The 19,260-nt window shown below is 46.6% G+C and overlaps 2 protein-coding genes across 2 annotated transcripts in view; both read left to right on the top strand.

Moving 5' to 3' along the window:
* The window catches only part of LOC140075966 (uncharacterized), a 116,912-nt gene that overhangs the window by 18,964 nt on the left and 78,688 nt on the right, over window positions 1-19,260 (top strand). The gene's annotated exons all lie outside the window — the stretch shown is intronic.
* Window positions 376-11,241, top strand: LOC140075973 (uncharacterized). Its single transcript, XM_072122455.1, has 3 exons — window positions 376-452; window positions 4,253-4,388; window positions 10,038-11,241. Exons 2-3 carry the CDS (start codon window positions 4,310-4,312, stop codon window positions 11,120-11,122), a joined length of 1,164 nt encoding a protein of 387 aa, XP_071978556.1. The 5' UTR covers window positions 376-452; window positions 4,253-4,309; the 3' UTR covers window positions 11,123-11,241.

Raw genomic sequence — 19,260 nt, 5'->3', positions numbered from 1 at the left:
CACACCTGGGTGCTGCTGTGAGTGTTATCTTCATTCTGGGCTGTGGGAGAAGCAGAGAGGAGCTTGTAGCAGGATCACATGTAACTGCCTGAATCTAACATTGCGCCTAAACTGTTTTAAAGTAAAGTGATTAATAAGAGGCAGGAAATTACCTGATCACAGATGGTTGTAGCTTGTGATAATTCTGGCAAAACAGTGCGCCTGAATACTGCTACTACACTTAGGCGCACAAAAGTGCTAAATGTGGCCCCAAGTATAATGTAATCCTGAAGCCTGACCCCCATCAGAGAGAGGAACCAATCAGCGTCCTCCATCTATGCTGCATGATGTGAGCCCTGCTCTGATTGGTGGAGGAGAAGGCAAGTCTGCTGCTCCACCAATCACAGACAGGGTAACATAAGCTTCTCCTACGGCTCCTCCCTGTGTGATGTCTGCCCGGCCTGAGCTGTGAGGTAATGAGGCAGCGAGACGTCACCACAGGAGGGAGACACGAGCCCCGACACATCTACTGTATATATATATATACTGCTACCATCTCCATGTATCACCGCTGCCGTATATCTATCTCACTGATATCCTCTCTAATTATCTATATCTATCTATCTATCTATCTCCTATCTATCTATCTATCTCCTATTTATCTATCTATCTATCCATCTATCTATCCATCTATCTATCTATCTCCTATCTATCCATCTATCTCCTATCTATCTATCTATCTATCTATCTATCTATCTATCTATCTATCTTCTATCTATCTATCTATCTATCTATCTATCTCCTATCTATCTCCTATCTATCTATCTATCTATCTCCTATCTATCTATCTCTTATCTATCTATCTCCTACCTATCTATCTCCTATCTATCTCCTATCTATCTATCTATCTATCTATCTATCTATCTATCTTCTCTCTATCTATCTCCTATCTATCTATCTCCTATTTATCCATCTATCTATCTATCTATCTCCTATCTATCTATCTATCTATCTATCTATCTATCTATCTATCTATCTCCTATTTATCCATCCATCTATCTATCTCCTATTTATCCATCCATCTATCTATCTCCTATCTATCTATCTATCCATCTATCTATCTCCTATCTATCTATCTATCCATCTTCTATCTATCTATCTATCTCCTATCTATCTATCTATCTATCTATCTCCTATCTATCTATCTATCTCCTATCTATCTATCTCCTATCTATCTATCTATCTATCTATCTCCTATCTATCTATCTATCTCCTATCTATCTCCTATCTATCTATCTATCTATCCCCACTCAGGTCCCCGGAGTTCACCCTCTTCTTCCTGGTGCATGTAAGTGCATTGTCTGTGTATAATGCGCTGTGCGGGGAGTCATTATACACGGACAATGCACTTACATGCACCAGGAAGAAGAGGGTGAACTCCGGGGACCTGAGCAGGGAAGCGACACATGCAGGATATCGGGCGCAGGATCTTAGTGACTCCCCGAACAGCGCATTATACACGGACAATGCACTTAAATGCACCAGGAAGAAGAAGGTGAACTCCGGGGACCTGAGCGGGGAAGCGACACATGCAGGATATCGGGCGTAGGATCTTAGTGACTATCTATCTATCTCCCATCTATCTATATATCTCCTATCTATCTATCTATCTATCTCCTATCTATCTATCTATCTATCTCCTATCTATCTATCTATCTATCTATCTCCTATCTATCTATCTCCTATCTATCTCCTATCTATCTATCTATCTCCTATCTATCCATCTCCTATCTATCTATCTCTTATCTATCTATCTATCTCCTATCTATCTATCTCCTATCTATCTATCTCCTATCTATCTATCTATCTCCTATCTATCTATCTCCTATCTATCTATCTCCTATCTATCTCCTATCTATCTATCTATCTATCTACGTATGAGTTCAAATTCAATTCAAAGAAGCTTTGTTGGCAGGATCGAACACAATCGTGCGCCCGATATCCTGCATGTGTCGCTTCCCCGCTCAGGTCCCTGGAGTTCACCTTCTTCTTCCTGGTGCATGTAAGTGCATTGTCCGTGTATGATGCGCTGTGCGGGGAGTCACTAAGATCCTGCACCCGATATCCTGCATGTGTCGCTTCCCCGCTCAGGTCCCCGGAGTTCACCTTCTTCTTCCTGGTGCATGTAGGTGCATTGTCCGTGTATATTGCGCTGTGCGGGGAGTCACTAAGATCCTGCACCCGATATCCTGCATGTGTCACTTCCCCGCTCAGGTCCCCGGAGTTCACCTTCTTCTTCCTGGTGCATGTAAGTGCATTGTCCGTGTATAATGTGCTGTGCGGGGAGTCACTAAGATCCTGCACCCGATATCCTGCATGTGTCGCTTCCCCGCTCAGGTCCCCGGAGTTCACCTTCTTCTTCCCGGTGCATGTAAGTGCATTGTCCGTGTATAATGCGCTGTGCGGGGAGTCACTAAGATCCTGCCCCCGATATCCTGCATGTGTCACTTCCCCGCTCAGGTCCCCGGAGTTCACCTTCTTCTTCCTGGTGCATGTAAGTGCATTGTCCATGTATAATGCGCTGTGCGGCGAGTCTCTAAGATCCTGCACCCGATATCCTGCATGTGTCTCTTTCCCGCTCAGGTCCCCTGAGTTCACCTTCTTCTTCCTGGTGCATGTAAGTGCATTGGCCGTGTATAATGCGCTGTGCGGGGAGTCACAAAGATCCTGCACCCGATATCCTGCATGTGTCGCTTCCCCGCTCAGGTCCCCGGAGTTCACCTTCTTCTTCCTGGTGCATGTAAGTGCATTGTCCGTGTATAATGCGCTGTGCGGCGAGTCTCTAAGATCCTGCACCCGATATCCTGCATGTGTCTCTTCCCCGCTCAGGTCCCCTGAGTTCACCTTCTTCTTCCTGGTGCATGTAAGTGCATTGGCCGTGTATAATGCGCTGTGCAGGGAGTCACAAAGATCCTGCACCCGATATCCTGCATGTGTCGCTTCCCCGCTCAGGTCCCCGGAGTTCACCTTCTTCTTCCTGGTGCATGTAAGTGCATTGTCCGTGTATAATGCGCTGTGCGGGGAGTCACTAAGATCGTGCACCCGATATCCTGCATGTGTCACTTCCCCGCTCAGGTCCCCGGAGTTCACCTTCTTCTTCCTGGTGCATGTAAGTGCATTGTCCGTGTATAATTCGCTGTGCGGGGAGTCACTAAGATCCTACGCCCGATATCCTGCATGTGTGGCTTCCCCGCTCAGGTCCCAGGAGTTCACCTTCTTCTTCCTGGTGCATGTAAGTGCATTGTCCGTGTATAATGCACTGTGCGGGGAGTCACTAAGATCCTACGCCCGATATCCTGCATGTGTCGCTTCCCCGCTCAGGTCCCTGGAGTTCACCTTCTTCATCCTGTTGCATGTAAGTTCTTAGCTTGCGACACAATTTTGAAGTTAAATCCTGCGGTTTGTCCGAATCCGTCGCATTGTCCGGCAGTCCGACGCCCAATTTGTGTCGCATGAAAGCCGGCGCGATTACACCAACATCCGATCGTATGTGGCAAAAACCATATTAAATCCCTGTCCCAGTGATGTAAAACAGAAATCGTCGGGATGTCCGAAAGTGCGGTCCTTAGTAAATGAGCCCCTATGTTTCATGCTCTCACTATTATTATTTTTTTCTCCTATTATGAAACGTCTCTTATTTGTAGTGTCATTTTCTTGCCTGGACCATTAGTACAAAAAAAAATTCCCCCCTTTGGATCAATAAAGTATCTTATCATATTATTCAGCTGCTATATGGTATCATTTACATCATTGTATAGTGGTGGTATTTATATGGTTACTATGTATTAGTATAATTTCCAGCGTCTTGAAATTTTAAGTGTTCTAATTTTCAGGCAGTGATCTTACACATTTGAACACAAATTCAGCTTATTCGTGCTTGTCTCATACAAATTATTTCCAGGGGGTATTATTTAGTTAGGTTTCCAGGGCAGGGCAGTCACATTGTTATTGGAGACGCCTTGTCTGCATGGATTTGCATTCCCTATTGTTCCGGATGTGGAATCAGTAGGGAATCACATGGGGACATTCAGCCCAGTAAAGATTTGCAAATGAAGTTTTCTAGCTCTATGAGAAAGACACATCCTGATCATATTTGTTTTGCGGGAGGGGATGATAAACCCATAACAAAAGACAATACTGTGGGCGTCCTGAGATTCTCAGGAAGCTGCATCGACGCCCTTCATTTACATAGAGGAAGTTCTTTTATCACCAGGTTGAGACATAAGAGACCCAAGGAGGACTCACAACTTAAAGGAAGATCTTGCTTAGAATGAGAGAGAGCAGGTCTACTGATATGTGGCTGAGAGAGCCTGGGAAGGAGGACATGAGTGCAAGTGACCCTCAAAACGGTGAGTAATGATAGACTTAAAAGTTTTTTCTTTGTCCACCGAAAATATGTCCAAGAACCTGATCAACAATAGAGTCTTTAGGGTGATGATCTAGTAGATGTCTGTTAAAAATATATATTGTAGCTTATATACTGTGGAGAAGCAGAGATGTAGAGGTATAGGGGTGAAGGGATGTAGAGGTATAGGGGTGCAGGGATGTAGAGGTATAGGGGTGCAGGGATGTAGAGGTATAGAGGTGCAGGGATGTAGAGGTATAGGGGTGCAGTGATGTAGAGATATAGCGGTCAGGGATGTAGAGGTATAGGGGTGCAGGGATGTAGAGGTATAGGGGTGCAGGGGTGTAGAGGTATAGGGGTGCAGGGATGTAGAGGTATAGGGGTGCAGGGATGTAGAGGTATAGGGGTGCAGGGATGTAGAGGTATAGGGGTGCAGGGATGTAGAAGTATAGGGGTGCAGAGATGTAGAGGTATAGGGGTGCAGAGATGTAGAGGTATAGGGGTGCAGGGATGTAGAGGTGGCAGGGATGTAGAGGATAGGGTGCGGGATGGGTAGTATAGGTGTGCAGAGGGATGTAAAAAGGTGTTGGGATGTAAGTATTAGGGTGCAGGGCTGTTAGAGTATAAGGGAGCAGGGATTAGATTAGGGGGTGAATGGATGTGTTGTATATGTGCAGGGATGTAGAGGTATAGGGTGCAGGATGTAGAGGTATAGGGGTGCAGAGATGTAGGGTGTAGGGGTGTAGAGGTATAGGGGTGCAGAGGTATAGGGGTGCATGGAAGTAGAGGTATAGGGGTGCAGGGATGTAGGGGTATAGGGGTGAAGGGATGTAGAGTTATAGGGGTGAAGGGATGTAGAGTAATAGGGGTGCAGGGATGTAGAGGTATAGGGGTGAGGGATGTAGGGGTGCAGGGGTGTAGAGGTATAGGAGTGCAGGGATGTAGAGGTATAGGGGTGAAGGGATGTAGAGTTATAGGGGTGCAGGGGTGTAGAGGTATAGGGGTGCAGGGGTGTAGAGGTATAGGGGTGCAGGGGTGTAGAGGTATAGGGGTGCAGGGATGTAGGGGTGAAGGGATGTAGAGTTATAGGGGTGAAGGGATGTAGAGGTATAGGGGTGCAGGGATGTAAAGGTATAGGGGTGCAGGGATGTAGAGGTATAGGGTTGCAGGGGTGCAGGGATGTAGAGGTGTAGGGGTGCAGGGATGTAGAGGTGTAGGGGTGCAGGGATGTAGAGGTATAGGGGTGCAGGGATGTAGAGGTATAGGGGTGCAGGGATGTAGGGGTGCAGGGATGTAGAGGTATAGGGGTGCAGGGATGTAGAGGGATAGGGGTGCAGGGATGTAAAGGTATAGGGGTGCAGGGATGTAGAGGTATAGGGTTGCAGGGGTGCAGGGATGTAGAGGTGTAGGGGTGCAGGGATGTAGAGGTGTAGGGGTGCAGGGATGTAGAGGTGTAGGGGTGCAGGGATGTAGAGGTATAGGGGTGCAGGGATGTAGAGGTATAGGGGTGCAGGGATGTAGAGGTATAGGGGTGCAGGGGTGTAAACTACAAAACTATTGATATAAAATCCTGCCCAGAGAAGAATCCACCCACATAGATAATAAATGATATGTAATAATGACACATGGACACAGTATAGTAGAAAAGGCTTGTGCATTGCTCTATGAGTTCTCCATGAATCTCGGGGCCCCATAGCTGAAGTTATATTGTAACTCCCTATATTCATGTATGTACTGCAAATGTGTTTAACTACAAAGGCGCATCCTTCTATCCGGGTGCTGCTGGCAGGTGGCAGATCCAGGGCTGCAGCAGAAGAACGCTGCGTGTGCTGTGACCTCTGCCCTTTACACTGCGCCAATGTGTCACCCCATCATCCGCGTCTCCTGCTGACCCGGCGCTTCAGGGCACACAGCGTTCTTCAGCTTCATCCCCTACATGGTATATATTAGCCCCCACACGGGCCCAGCAGTATATAGGTAGCCCCCACAAGTGCCCAGCAGTAAGAAGTGACCCCCACATGTGCCCAGCAGTATATAGGTAGCCCCCACACATGCCCAGCAGTTTATAGTAGGCCCCACATGTCCCCAGCAGTATATAGTAGCCCCCACATGTGCCCAGCAGTATATAGGTAGCCCCCACACATGCCCAGCAGTTTATAGTGGCCCCCACACATGCCCAGCAGTTTATAGTGGCCCCCACACATGCCCAGCAGTTTATAGTGGCCCCCACACATGCCCAGCAGTTTATAGTAGGCCCCACATGTCCCCAGCAGTATATAGTAGCCCCCACATGTGCCCAGCAGTATATAGGTAGCCCCCACACATGCCCAGCAGTTTATAGTGGCCCCCACACATGCCCAGCAGTTTATAGTGGCCCCCACACATGCCCAGCAGTTTATAGTGGCCCCCACACATGCTCAGCAGTTTATAGTGGCCCCCACACATGCCCAGCAGTTTATAGTGGCCCCCACACATGCCCAGCAGTTTATAGTAGGCCCCACATGTCCCCAGCAGTATATAGTAGCCCCCACATGTGCCCAGCAGTATATAGGTAGCCCCCACACATGCCCAGCAGTTTATAGTGGCCCCCACACTTGCCCAGCAGTTTATAGTGGCCCCCACACATGCCCAGCAGTTTATAGTGGCCCCCACACATGCCCAGCAGTTTATAGTAGCCCCCACATGTGACCAGCAGTATATAGGTAGCCCCCACACATGCCCAGCAGTATATAGTAGCCCCAACACGTGCCCAGCAGTATATAGTAGCCCCCACACATGCCCAGCAGTATATAGTAGCCCCCACATGTGCCCAGCAGTATATAGGTAGCCCCCACACATGCCCAGCAGTATATAGTAGCCCCCACACATGCCCAGCAGTATATAGGTAGCCCCCACATGTGCTCAGCAGTATATAGTGACCCCCACACATGCCCAGCAGTATATAGTAGCCCCCACACATGCCCAGCAGTATATAGTAGCCCCCACATGTGCCCAGCAGTATATAGGTAGCCCCCACAAGTGCCCAGCAGTAAGAAGTGACGCCCACACATGCCCAGCAGTATATAGGTAGCCCCCACACATGCCCAGCAGTTTATAGTAGGCCCCACATGTCCCCAGCAGTATATAGTAGCCCCCACATGTGCCCAGCAGTATATAGGTAGCCCCCACACGTGCCCAGCAGTTTATAGTGGCCCCCACACATGCCCAGCAGTTTATAGTAGCCCCCACATGTGACCAGCAGTATATAGGTAGCCCCCACACATGCCCAGCAGTATATAGTAGCCCCAACACGTGCCCAGCAGTATATAGTAGCCCCCACACATGCCCAGCAGTATATAGTAGCCCCCACATGTGCCCAGCAGTATATAGGTAGCCCCCACACATGCCCAGCAGTATATAGTAGCCCCCACACATGCCCAGCAGTATATAGGTAGCCCCCACATGTGCTCAGCAGTATATAGTGACCCCCACACATGCCCAGCAGTATATAGTAGCCCCCACACATGCCCAGCAGTATATAGTAGCCCCCACATGTGCCCAGCAGTATATAGGTAGCCCCCACACGTGCCCAGCAGTATATAGTAGCCCCCACACATGCCCAGCAGTATATAGTAGCCCCCACATGTGCCCAGCAGTATATAGGTAGCCCCCACATGTGCCCAGCAGTATATAGTAGCCCCCACACGTGCCCAGCAGTATATAGTAGCCCCCACATGTGACCAGCAGTATATAGTAGCCCCCACATGTGCCCAGCAGTATATAGTAGCCCCCCCATGTGCCCAGCAGTATATAGTAGCCCCCACATGTGCCCAGCAGTATATAGTAGCCCCCACACATGCCCCAGCAGTATATAATGACCCCCACACATGCCCAGCAGTATATAGTGGCCCCATAGTGTCACAGTACCCCATAGTCACAGTGCTTCTCTGTAGCCCATAGTCACAGTGCTTCTCTGTAGCCCATAGTCACAGTGCTTCTCTGTAGCCCATAGTCACAGTGCTTCTCTGTAGCCCATAGTCGCAGTGCTTCTCTGTAGCCCATAGTCGCAGTGCTTCTCTGTAGCCCATAGTCGCAGTGCTTCTCTGTAGCCCATAGTCACAGTGCTTCTCTGTAGCCCATAGTCGCAGTGCTTCTCTGTAGCCCATAGTCACAGTGCTTATCTGTAGCCCATAGTCACAGTGCTTCTCTGTAGCCCATAGTCGCAGTGCTTCTCTGTAGCCCATAGTCACAGTGCTTATCTGTATCCCATAGTCACAGTGCTTCTCTGTAGCCCGTAGTCACAGTGCTTCTCTGTAGCCTGTAGTCACAGTGCTTCTCTGTAACCCATAGTCGCAGTGCTTCTCTGTAGCCCATAGTCGCAGTGCTTCTCTGTAGCCCATAGTCGCAGTGCTTCTCTGTAGCCCATAGTCGCAGTGCTTCTCTGTAGCCCATAGTCGCAGTGCTTCTCTGTAGCCCATAGTCGCAGTGCTTCTCTGTAGCCCATAGTCGCGGTGCTTCTCTGTAGCCCATAGTCACAGTGCTTCTCTGTAGCCCATAGTCTCAGTGCTTCTCTGTAGCCCATAGTCACAGTGCTTCTCTGTAGCCCATAGTCACAGTGCTTCTCTGTAGCCCATAGTCACAGTGCTTCTCTGTAGCCCATAGTCACAGTGCTTCTCTGTAGCCCATAGTCACAGTGCTTCTCTGTAGCCCATAGTCACAGTGCTTCTCTGTAGCTCATATTCTCAAGCTCTGTCTTTTTTCTCTCAACTGAAAACTCATTATCATGAGATGTTTCTTGTGTCGCTCCTTTGTAATGAGTTTAATATTATTTTTCACTAAGCAGAATTGCCCCCTAATTACTGATAGATTTAAACTGGTGTCCTGATTTCCATGTCTTTTGGAACCTTCCTTCCTTTAAGTGTTCTATACTTTTTCCCTCCATTTATCATTATCAATTACACTTGATGAATGGGGATTAACGGTGTGATTTATTTGTTGGTTGTTAAAGAAAATCTACCATTTGATTTGATGCATTATGAAGCAAACATACCTTGAGAATGCTGTAGCGAAAGCGATGCAGAAACATATCTTGTTTCATCCCTAAGCGGAGTGGTTTCGCTGAAAAAACAATTAGGCAATTATGATAATGAGTCTCTGTCGCTCCTGTGCCTGGCTCGGTGCTTTTCCTCTTGGACTGAGAATGGACTGAGAATGATGTAATTACTGTGTTGTGCCTGACAGACAGAAGTAATCAATCGCTGCATCATACCCCCAGCTGCTGTGTATGAATCATCCAGCTAAGGTTGATTAGTCCTGTCTGGACAGTTCAGGAAGCTCTGTGTAATGAACAGCAGACTGAATGCAATCCAGCTTTCCCAAGGTCCTGAAGGTTATAATTGTTTTTTCAGCAAAACCACTCAGCTCAAGGATTAAACAAGATATGTTTCTGCATCAGCTACAGGTTTGGTTCATAATGCATGAAATCGATTGGAAGATTTCCTTTAACAGGGAGAATTTCATGTAAATATAATTACATAGAGAATTGTGACTTGATGTTTTATGCTGCGACCAGAGCTGATTACACATCAGAGAATTTACCATTTTAATAGGAATGTTATAAATATATGATTAGAGTTTTTAACAATTCAATTATAAACTATCTTATTATTCACAGCAGATGAAGCCACCCGGAGCTTAGAGGAACGATCTGATGATCGTGTCATCTCACAAGATACTAATAAGGACCGCGCCGCCGGGATGTCGGATTTACCCTCAGTCGTTTCGAGCAATGATCTATCATCTGATCCTGATGCCCTGTCATTGGGAATCTGCTCTGATGACTCACAGACTAATAGCCAAATAAGAAGTCACAGAAGAGGAGCGGAAAAACCAAAAGCTCCCAAGGAGAAGCCGTTTTCATGTTCAGAATGCGAGAAATGCTTTATAAACAAAACAGATCTTTTAAGACATGAGAGAACTCACACAGGAGTGAAGCCGTTTTCATGTTCAGAATGTGGCAAATGCTTTACTCGGAATTCAGTCCTTGTAATTCATGAGAGAACTCACACGGGGGAAAAGCCATTTTCATGTTCAGAATGTGGCAAATCTTTTGCCTGCAATTCGGCACTGGTAATACATGAGAGAATTCACACTGGAGAGAAGCCATTTTCATGTTCAGAGTGTGGGAAAAGCTTTTCAGAGAAAACGCATCTGAATAAACATAATAGAATTCACACAGGAGAGAAACCATATTTGTGTTTAGAATGTGGAAAAAGCTTTTCTATGAACTCACGTCTCATTATGCATCAGAGAACTCACACGGGGGAGAAGCCGTTTTCATGTTCAGAATGTGGCAAATGTTTTATTGAGAAAGCAGAGCTTGTTATACACGAGAGAAGTCACACAGGGGAGAAGCCGTATTCATGTTCAGAATGTGGCAAATGTTTTACTCGTAATTTATCGCTTATAAGACATGAGAGAATTCACACAGGGGAGAAGCCATTTTCATGTTCAGAATGTGGTAAATGCTTTGCCCGAGAATCTGCGCTTATAATACATGAGAGAATTCACACAGGGGAGAAACCATTTTCATGTTCAGAATGTGGCAAATGTTTTGCTCGTTTTTGGGCGCTTGTAATACATGAGCGAATTCACACGGGGGAGAAGCCATTCTCATGTTCAGAATGTGGCAAATGTTTTACGGAGAAATCACACCTGATTAAACATCAGAGAATTCACACAGGTGAGAACCCACTTTAATATTCATAATGTGGCAAAAGTGTTACTTTGATTATAGGCTCATTATCCATCGGAGAAGCCACACGGGAAGAAGTCATGTTAGTTTTTTCAGGAATTGTAAAAATGTATTAACTAATAAACTGTGCATTAAAGTTGCTATAAGAGTTTTACAATTATTCGACCACAAACAGAAAAGGGAGGAGAACGTTACTCAAAGTATGTGTCAGGATCAGTGGTAGTGGATCAGAAGTCATTCCACAGGCGTCCGTCCGCGGTGGCGGCAAAGACGAGGTACAGAATCGTAAGGCAAGGTCGTGGTCAGGGACAGGCTGGAGGTCAGGAGGGGCAGCACAGGAGCGAGGTCACAACGGGAAATCAGGATAATCACACAGGGCATCAGACGAGCTTTATCTAAGACTATGAGTCACAAAGATCCAGCAGGGTGTACAGGGAGAGGCAGGCTATAGAATTCTAGGAAATGGCTAGCACCAGTTAATGATGCGCTGGCCCTTTAAATTTTCTGAAGCCAGCGTGCGCCCTCCCTAGGAGACAGGGAGGACCAGGAACAGGAGCGGAAAAAGGTAAGAAGCGAGGGCACCATGCTAGCGAATGCACCAGGGCATGGCGCGGGAGCACCCGTGACAGTACACCCCCTCTTCTTGGACTGGAGGAATTTCTGCAGAAGGCCACAATCCAGAATGTTGTCTTCTGGCTCCCAAAACCTCTACTCCAGCCTAAACCCCTTCCAGTCAACAAGAAAGAACCGCTTCCCTCTGCTGACTTCATACCCAGGACCTCTTTTACCTCATAGACATCGGTGGAGTCCGTCTCAGGAGCTGGAGGTGGCACTTGCCAGGAAAAGCGGTTCAGGATGATAGGTTTCAGAGGGGAGACGTGGAAGGAATTCGGGATGCCCATGGTGGGAGGAAGACGAAGCTTACAGGCCATGGGATTGATGTGCTTCAGCGCCTCAAATGGACCCAGATAGCAAGGACCAAGCTTGTAACTGGGGATCTTCAGCCAGACGTATCTAGAAGACAGCCACACCTTATCACCTGGAGAGAAGACTGGAGGAGGCCGGCGTCTTTTGTTGGTCTGGGTTTTGGTGCGGGCGGTCGCTCAAAGTACAGACTGCTGTGTTTGCTCCCAGATTGACTTGAGATCTTGAACCAATTCCTCCACGGCAGGAACATGAGGAGGCTCAGACAGAGGAAGAGGTGGGCGTGGATGACGTCCAAAGACAACAAAGAAGGGAACGGCACCGGCAGATTCGGAGTCTAGAGAATTATATGAAAATTCTGCCCAAGGAAGGAGAGAAGACCAATCATCCTGACGAGCAGAGACAAAGTGCCGTAGATAGCAGCCCAGAGTCTGGTTGACCCTCTCCACTTGAGCACTAGTCTGCAGATGATATGCAGACTAGAAGTCCAGTTTAACTTGCAGTTGGCCACACCGGGATCGCCAGAAACGTGAAACAAACTGGACCCCACGGTCCGAGACAATGTGCAGGGGAAGTCCATGTAGCCGGAAGATGGGCAGGAAGAACAGGCCGGCGAGGTGTGGAGCTGACAGCAGACCAGGCAGAGGCACAAAGCCGGACATCTTAGAGAAGCGATCCGTTACCACCCAGATGACTGTATTACCGGAAGAAGATGGGAGATCCGTTATAAAGTCCATGGCTATGTGAGTCCACGGGCAACTGGGTATCAGCAACGGCAGGAGCAGACCTGCTGACTTGAGACATGATGGCACAGGAAGTGCAGTAGCCCACAACATCTCGAACATCCTTGACTAGATCTAGCCACCAGTAGTACCGAGATATGAGAGCAATAGATCTCTGCACCCCACGATGCCTGACCACACGAGAGCAGTGTCCCCTAGTTACTATGCTCTTCTGAAGAGTTGGTCGGACACAGGTCTTCCCAGGAGGAAGCCATCGTAGGTCCACAGGAGCAGCAACAACCAGTCGTTCCAGAGGAACCATATGACGAGGGACGATTCTTCCCCAACAACATCAGAGGCACGAGAGAAGGCATCAGCTTCGACATTCTTCTTGGCTGGATGGAAGTGATTCAGGAAGTTGAATAGAGAATAGAAGAGGGACCAGCGAGTCTGACGAGGGATAAGACGCTGAGCAGTCTGGAGATGCAGGATATTTAATTTTAATATGGGGGTGGTGATCTATGTTATTTAAAGGGGTTATCCGAGTTTAAAAATATATATATATTCTTCTCCAAAACTTTCTCCTCCACAGAGAGAAACTATTCTATTGAAGATCGGGAGCTTCTGGCCATCAAGCTTGCCTTGGAGGAATGGCGTCATCTGCTGGAGGGAGCCCGATTTCCAGTCAGCATTTACACGGACCAAAAAAACCTTCAGTATCTTCAGACAGCTCAGCGATTGAACCCACATCAACCCCTTTGGTCCCTCCAAGGCTGACGCCTTGTCCCGTGCTTTCGATGTTATGGGGGAGGACTCTGCTCCGAGACATATTGTCCCTCCAGAGAGACTTGTGCTAGCAGCGCTGGTGGACCTCTGGCAACTATCTCCCGGCAAGACTTATGTGCGACCTGGTCTTCGTAAGAGGATCCTGATCTGGGGACATTCTTCTCGTGTGGCTGGGCACCCTGGGGTGCAGCGCTCTGTGGCCCTCATTTCCTGATTCTATTGGTGGCCTGACTTGGTCAAGGACGTTCGGGATCTTGTGGGTTTCCTGTGCTCGCAATAAGCCCTCACAACAAAAACCTGCTGGTCTGCTGTTACCCGTGCCTACCTGCCCGTGGTCTCTTGTGGCTATGGACTTTGTTACGGATCTGCTGCCATCATCTGGCATCTGGGTAGTGACTGACCACTTTTCTAAGATGTCCCATTTTGTCCCTCTACCAGGTTTTCCTTCTGCTCCACATCTTGCCAGTCTCTTCTCCCAGCACATCTTCCGGCTTCATGGCCTTCCCTGGCACATCGTTTCTGATCGAGTTGTCCAAGTTCTGGAGATCTCTGTGCAACCAGCTGCAGTGAAACTGGACTTTTCTTCCGCCTATCACCCGCAGTCTAATGGCCAAGTGGAGAGGGTGAATCAGACTTTGGGGTGCTATCTCCGCCACTTTGTGTCCGCCCATCAGGATGACTGGGCTTCTCTTCTACCATGGGCGGAATTCTCCTACAATTCCCTGGACTCCACATCTGCTGGTTCTGCTCCCTTCTTTATTAATTATGGACTGCATCCACAGCCTCCTCTTCTGTTACCCGAGTTTGCAGATGTTACTGTCTCCTAGGGCGCGTGCGTGCCGGCTATCGGAAATTTCAAGGGCCAGCGCACCACTGATTGGTGCGTTGGCTGAACACCTCCACCTTATTAACCAGCATCTCCCTTCCTTCCCCCCCCCCAAAGCGAGTTGGATTTGGTGTGGCGGGGTGCCACCAGGTCGTTCCACAGGTGCGACTTTGTCGCGCTGGCAGCCAAGGCGAGGTACACAGACGTTAGCCAGTATCATAGTCGGGGAAAGGCAGGAGGTCAGGACGGGCAGCACAGGATCAGTCGGGGACAAAGGTCAGGGCAGGCAGTAGAGGAGCAAAGTCAGGAACGGAACCGGGGTCACCACGGGAAAACACACTAAACGCAAAGGACATGGGAATAAAGCACGAAGATCCGGCAGGGTGTGCAGGGAGAGGCCGGTTTATATGTAATTCTGGGAAATGGCCCAATTAACGATGAGCTGACCCTTTAAATATTCTGAAGCCGATGCGCGCCCGAGGAGCCCGGGACGTGCGCGCACGGCAGGAGGAGCAGCAAGAAGACAGGTAAAGGGGGAGAGTGCCGTGCTTGCGGGCAGCGGGGGCACGGGTAAGACCCATGACCAGAGATATGAGTAACGGGAGCACCCGTGACAATGGATAAGAAATATAAGAAGATCCCACAGTCCCGGTGCCTGGATCTTTGAGTAATGTCCCTTTCTGTAAAGACACCCGACTTACAGACGACCCCTAGTTACAAGCGGACCCCTGGATGTTGGTAATTTCCTGTACGTTAGTCCTGGACTACAATAAACATCTGTAACAGTTATTAAATGTGTAATGAAGCTTTAATGTTCTTACTGATTCTTATGACAACCCAACATTTTTAAAATCCAATTGTCACAAAGACCAAAAAAGTTCTGTCTGGGGCTACAATGATAAAACATACAGTTCCGACTTACATACAAACTCAACTTAAGAACAAACCTACAAAACCGAAACTGTACGTAACTGTCTGTATATTTTTAGCATTGAAGTCTGTGTAAAACTGATGTCATTTTGTTGCCATCCACTTATAAAGGTTTTAAGCCAATTCCTTTCACATCATCAAGCTGTAAAAAGCAGCATCACCTCCATGTGCGTCACCTCAGCTTCACAGGCCTGTGATGTCAAACCTATCACTCACACGGCCTGTATGTACTTCACTCCAATTCCAGAGAATGAACTGCAGTGCGAAGCATGATGGCAGGAATATGTAGAACGCTGTTCTTTGTAACGTGCCACTACTTTATAAAACTTTATTTCACATAACCTGCCTCCTTACCAGCAGCATGTGGTGAGTCCTGGGGGAAGGGACAGCTGCAGCTTGTGTGCCTGTGTCAGTTTCCCCCACACCCACCCCAGGACTCACCACTGCAGGAAGGGAGCAACGGAATGTGAAATAAAGTTTTATAAAGTAGTGGCAGTATTCAGAATGCTGACAAAGACATTTTAAAAATCAGCATAGCAGAAGCTTTTGGAACCTGTCACCAGCTAAAAATTACATTCCAAGTGACAGGTTCACCTGAGGGTCTATGGGCTGCCTCCTTCTGGTATTGTAGAAACTCTATACACCAGCACATAACAAATTACCTGCAGGCGCAGCAGCGAGGCGCACATTGGGCTGTCCGGTTGTGTCCTGGGTGATACACTGCGATGGATTAAGCTTTGCCTTATTGGGCAGATATATATGTGCCAGGTTAGGAGTGAGATCTGTATTAATATTAGTACCTACCGTTTGATTTCATTGTAGACGTGGATTTACGTGGAGGGTTCCCACAGGACCTATTTTATTTGCATCATCTATTTGTAGTTTATTTTTATTATGTATATAGGCTTTTCTTTGACTTGGAGGACCTTGAGCAAACTTATTGAAGGGAACCTGTCATCAGGGAGGTCATTTCTACCTGATGACAGGTTCCAATAGCCTATGTCATGTTGATTTATCCCCATTCTGAACAATTGCACTGCCTTATAAAACGTCACATCACCTGGCTCCCTGCCAGCAGCATCTGCCGAGTCCTGGGGGGGAGCAGCTCCTCCCTTCGCCTCACTACCCCACCCCCCTTCACCATCCACTACACCTGTCCAAGGCCGGCACTGCCAACTATTCACCTCCGTAGACCTGACCACGATATCAGATATCGGTGCAGCCCCATTGTCCCCATTTTGCAGGACAATTTGAGGCATCGCCCTCGTGGACCGGTTTGGCAGCTCTGGGCAGCGCTGCGTCATCTGCAGGGCCGGTGCTAGACAAAGTGGGGCCCTGGGCAAAACTAAAAATAAAACTATTTTATGACCAGTCACAGTCAGTAAGAGGCTCCTTTAATAAGGTAAAACAAACTGTAATATGGGAGAATTTGATAGGAGATAGATGATAGAGAGATTGATGGGCAGCATGGTGGCTCAGTGGTTAGCAATACAGCCTTGCAGCGCGGTGGCTCAGTGGTTAGCACTACAGCCTTGCAGTGCTGGTCAACATCTGCAAAGAGTTTGTATGTTCTCTCTGTGTTTGCGTGGGTTTCCTCCGGGTCCTCTGTTTTCCTCCCACACTCCAAAAAATTACTGGTAGGTAGAATAGATTGTGAGCATTATTAATTATAATTATTATGATAAAAGATAAACATGAAAGATGATAGAGATTTCTAGATGCAGAACTATAACGTAGTTATAGTATATATACAGGAGGTGATATATACAGGAGATGATATATACAGGAGATGATATATACAGGAGATGGATGAGAGATAAATACAGTAGAAGAGAAATAGAAGATTGATTGAAAAATAGATAGAGAAAAAGCGAGATATATAAATGGTCAGATTATATGAGATAGATAACTAGACAGATAGATATATAGACAGGAGATAGATGAGAAGCATCTTCACCTGGTAATTCAACCAAGGGCTATTAACCCTTTCACCGTCCGGCATTTCTGGATATTTTGTCGCATTATCGAGCAGAGCAATTTTTGCTATTTTGACGTTTAAAAAATAAAATTTTGCCCCATTTTCAAAATTGCATTAAAGAGTTTATAGACCTCGGTGCCTTCATGCAAATTTGATTCAAACTGAAACATTTTATAAAAAATACTTAAAATTTGAACTTTGATGGCAAAAAATGTTCTCCAAACAGAAAATATTTCCCTTCACATCTCCTAAATGTAATAGATGGACACGTGTAGAGTTCACAAATGCCCCACATTGATATGGTCACATAAATAAATCCACATAAAATCACTAACACTGTAATAACTAGATATCTGCTTTTCAGCTACAAATTTTAAGACAGTCACAACCTGCAAAATATAGCAATAAAACAGAATAAAAAGTAAAGCCATTAAACTATATCAGACAACCAGAAGATGTATTTGGCAATTAACATTCAAAATAGCCTCTAAAATAAGTACAAATCCAGACACTTATATAAAGAGAATCTACTTTTCTAAACCAGTAAGATGTGAGGGGATCATACAGACCCCACATGTGGATATTCACCAAAATATGCAGCAAAGGGAACATTACATCCACAAGGGCACCAAACTATTTCTGCAGGAGATTGCACTGAACGTCACACAGATCTATCATTTTATCCCCCTTACACAATGTAACACAAATAAACAACTATATATCCATAAACCCCTCTTATGACATAATAAAAGTCACTTTTAGATGTCAATGTATGATCCGCACAATAACAGATCCCTCCGGGGTCCATAAGAATCTGAGGGAGAACGTCATAACATGGAGGATGGTGGGAAATAAAAACTTTATTCCATGTGAGTGTTTTTGGTGTTACATATAACTTTATGGACATGTTCTGGTTGCGGGGTTAATATGTAGTCACATTAGGCGAAGAGGATCGAATGTTCATCGTATCAGTCAATTTTCACAAAATAAAAGGCAATAAGAGAGAAAGTGTGTTCTTAGATAGTTCTGCATAGAGAAGGGTTATAAACATGAATATTAGTTGATATTATTCCTTCTCAAAATGTAGTAACTTATAAAGTGAATATTTCCATTATCTGTGAGGTGCAGCAGCTCCTGTGTGCAGTGTATTCTCCCTGTAACCTGATGGCTAAGAATCTGTAGGGGGGACACACTTCAGGGGGCTGTATATCTGGCTCTGTGACACATAGAACCTCACTTATTTTTTCCTATGAAAGAAGAAAGTCTCCTCTTTTATATAAATGTGTTTCTAAGTGTCAGGAAAACGGAGATAATAACTGTTTAACTGCTGTTGGCAGTGATTTTTATGTATAAAAATGACACCTAATATTCCCACTTTAAACCTGAATATCTCTGGATCCAGAGCACCCAGAAACACAATTCAAGATTCATTTTAAAGAAGAGATTCTCCTCTTCCAGGGGCAGGGGGCCCTGGGCAATTGCCCACTTTGCCTACCCATAGCGCCGGCCCTGGTCATCTGTAGGCGATATATAAAGAATTGTTATTGTTATTACAACCTGGAAACACCCTAAAAATCACCCAAACCCCCATTTTTACGTAAATTTAACAATCGTCTCCTTTCTGGGCCTTTCTGCAACAAAAAAAAGGAAGAGTCCGGAGGCAGAGAATCATTTGTGCACGTTACACGACTGCTTACACACCCAACAATATGGAAAACGCTTTCTAACCAGGCGCACGGTAATATATAAAACCGCATGCGCTTCAGACGCCACGTGTGAACGCACCCTGAATCACAGAAAAGGGGAACACAACTGAGAAGCCGAATACTGCGCTCAATACTGTGATATTCGCCGGGGGCACAAATTACGTTGTTTAAAAGCTGATACAGCCCCCCAATTATCAGGACTGAAGGGTGCACAAGCACCCAGCACCCATACCCATTTCTCAGGCCTTTTGAATAATCATTGAATTGCAAA

Source organism: Engystomops pustulosus, chromosome 8 (genome assembly GCF_040894005.1).
Source record: "Engystomops pustulosus chromosome 8, aEngPut4.maternal, whole genome shotgun sequence".
Taxonomy (NCBI): domain Eukaryota; kingdom Metazoa; phylum Chordata; class Amphibia; order Anura; family Leptodactylidae; genus Engystomops; species Engystomops pustulosus.
This window is presented reverse-complemented; position numbering and strand designations above follow the sequence as displayed.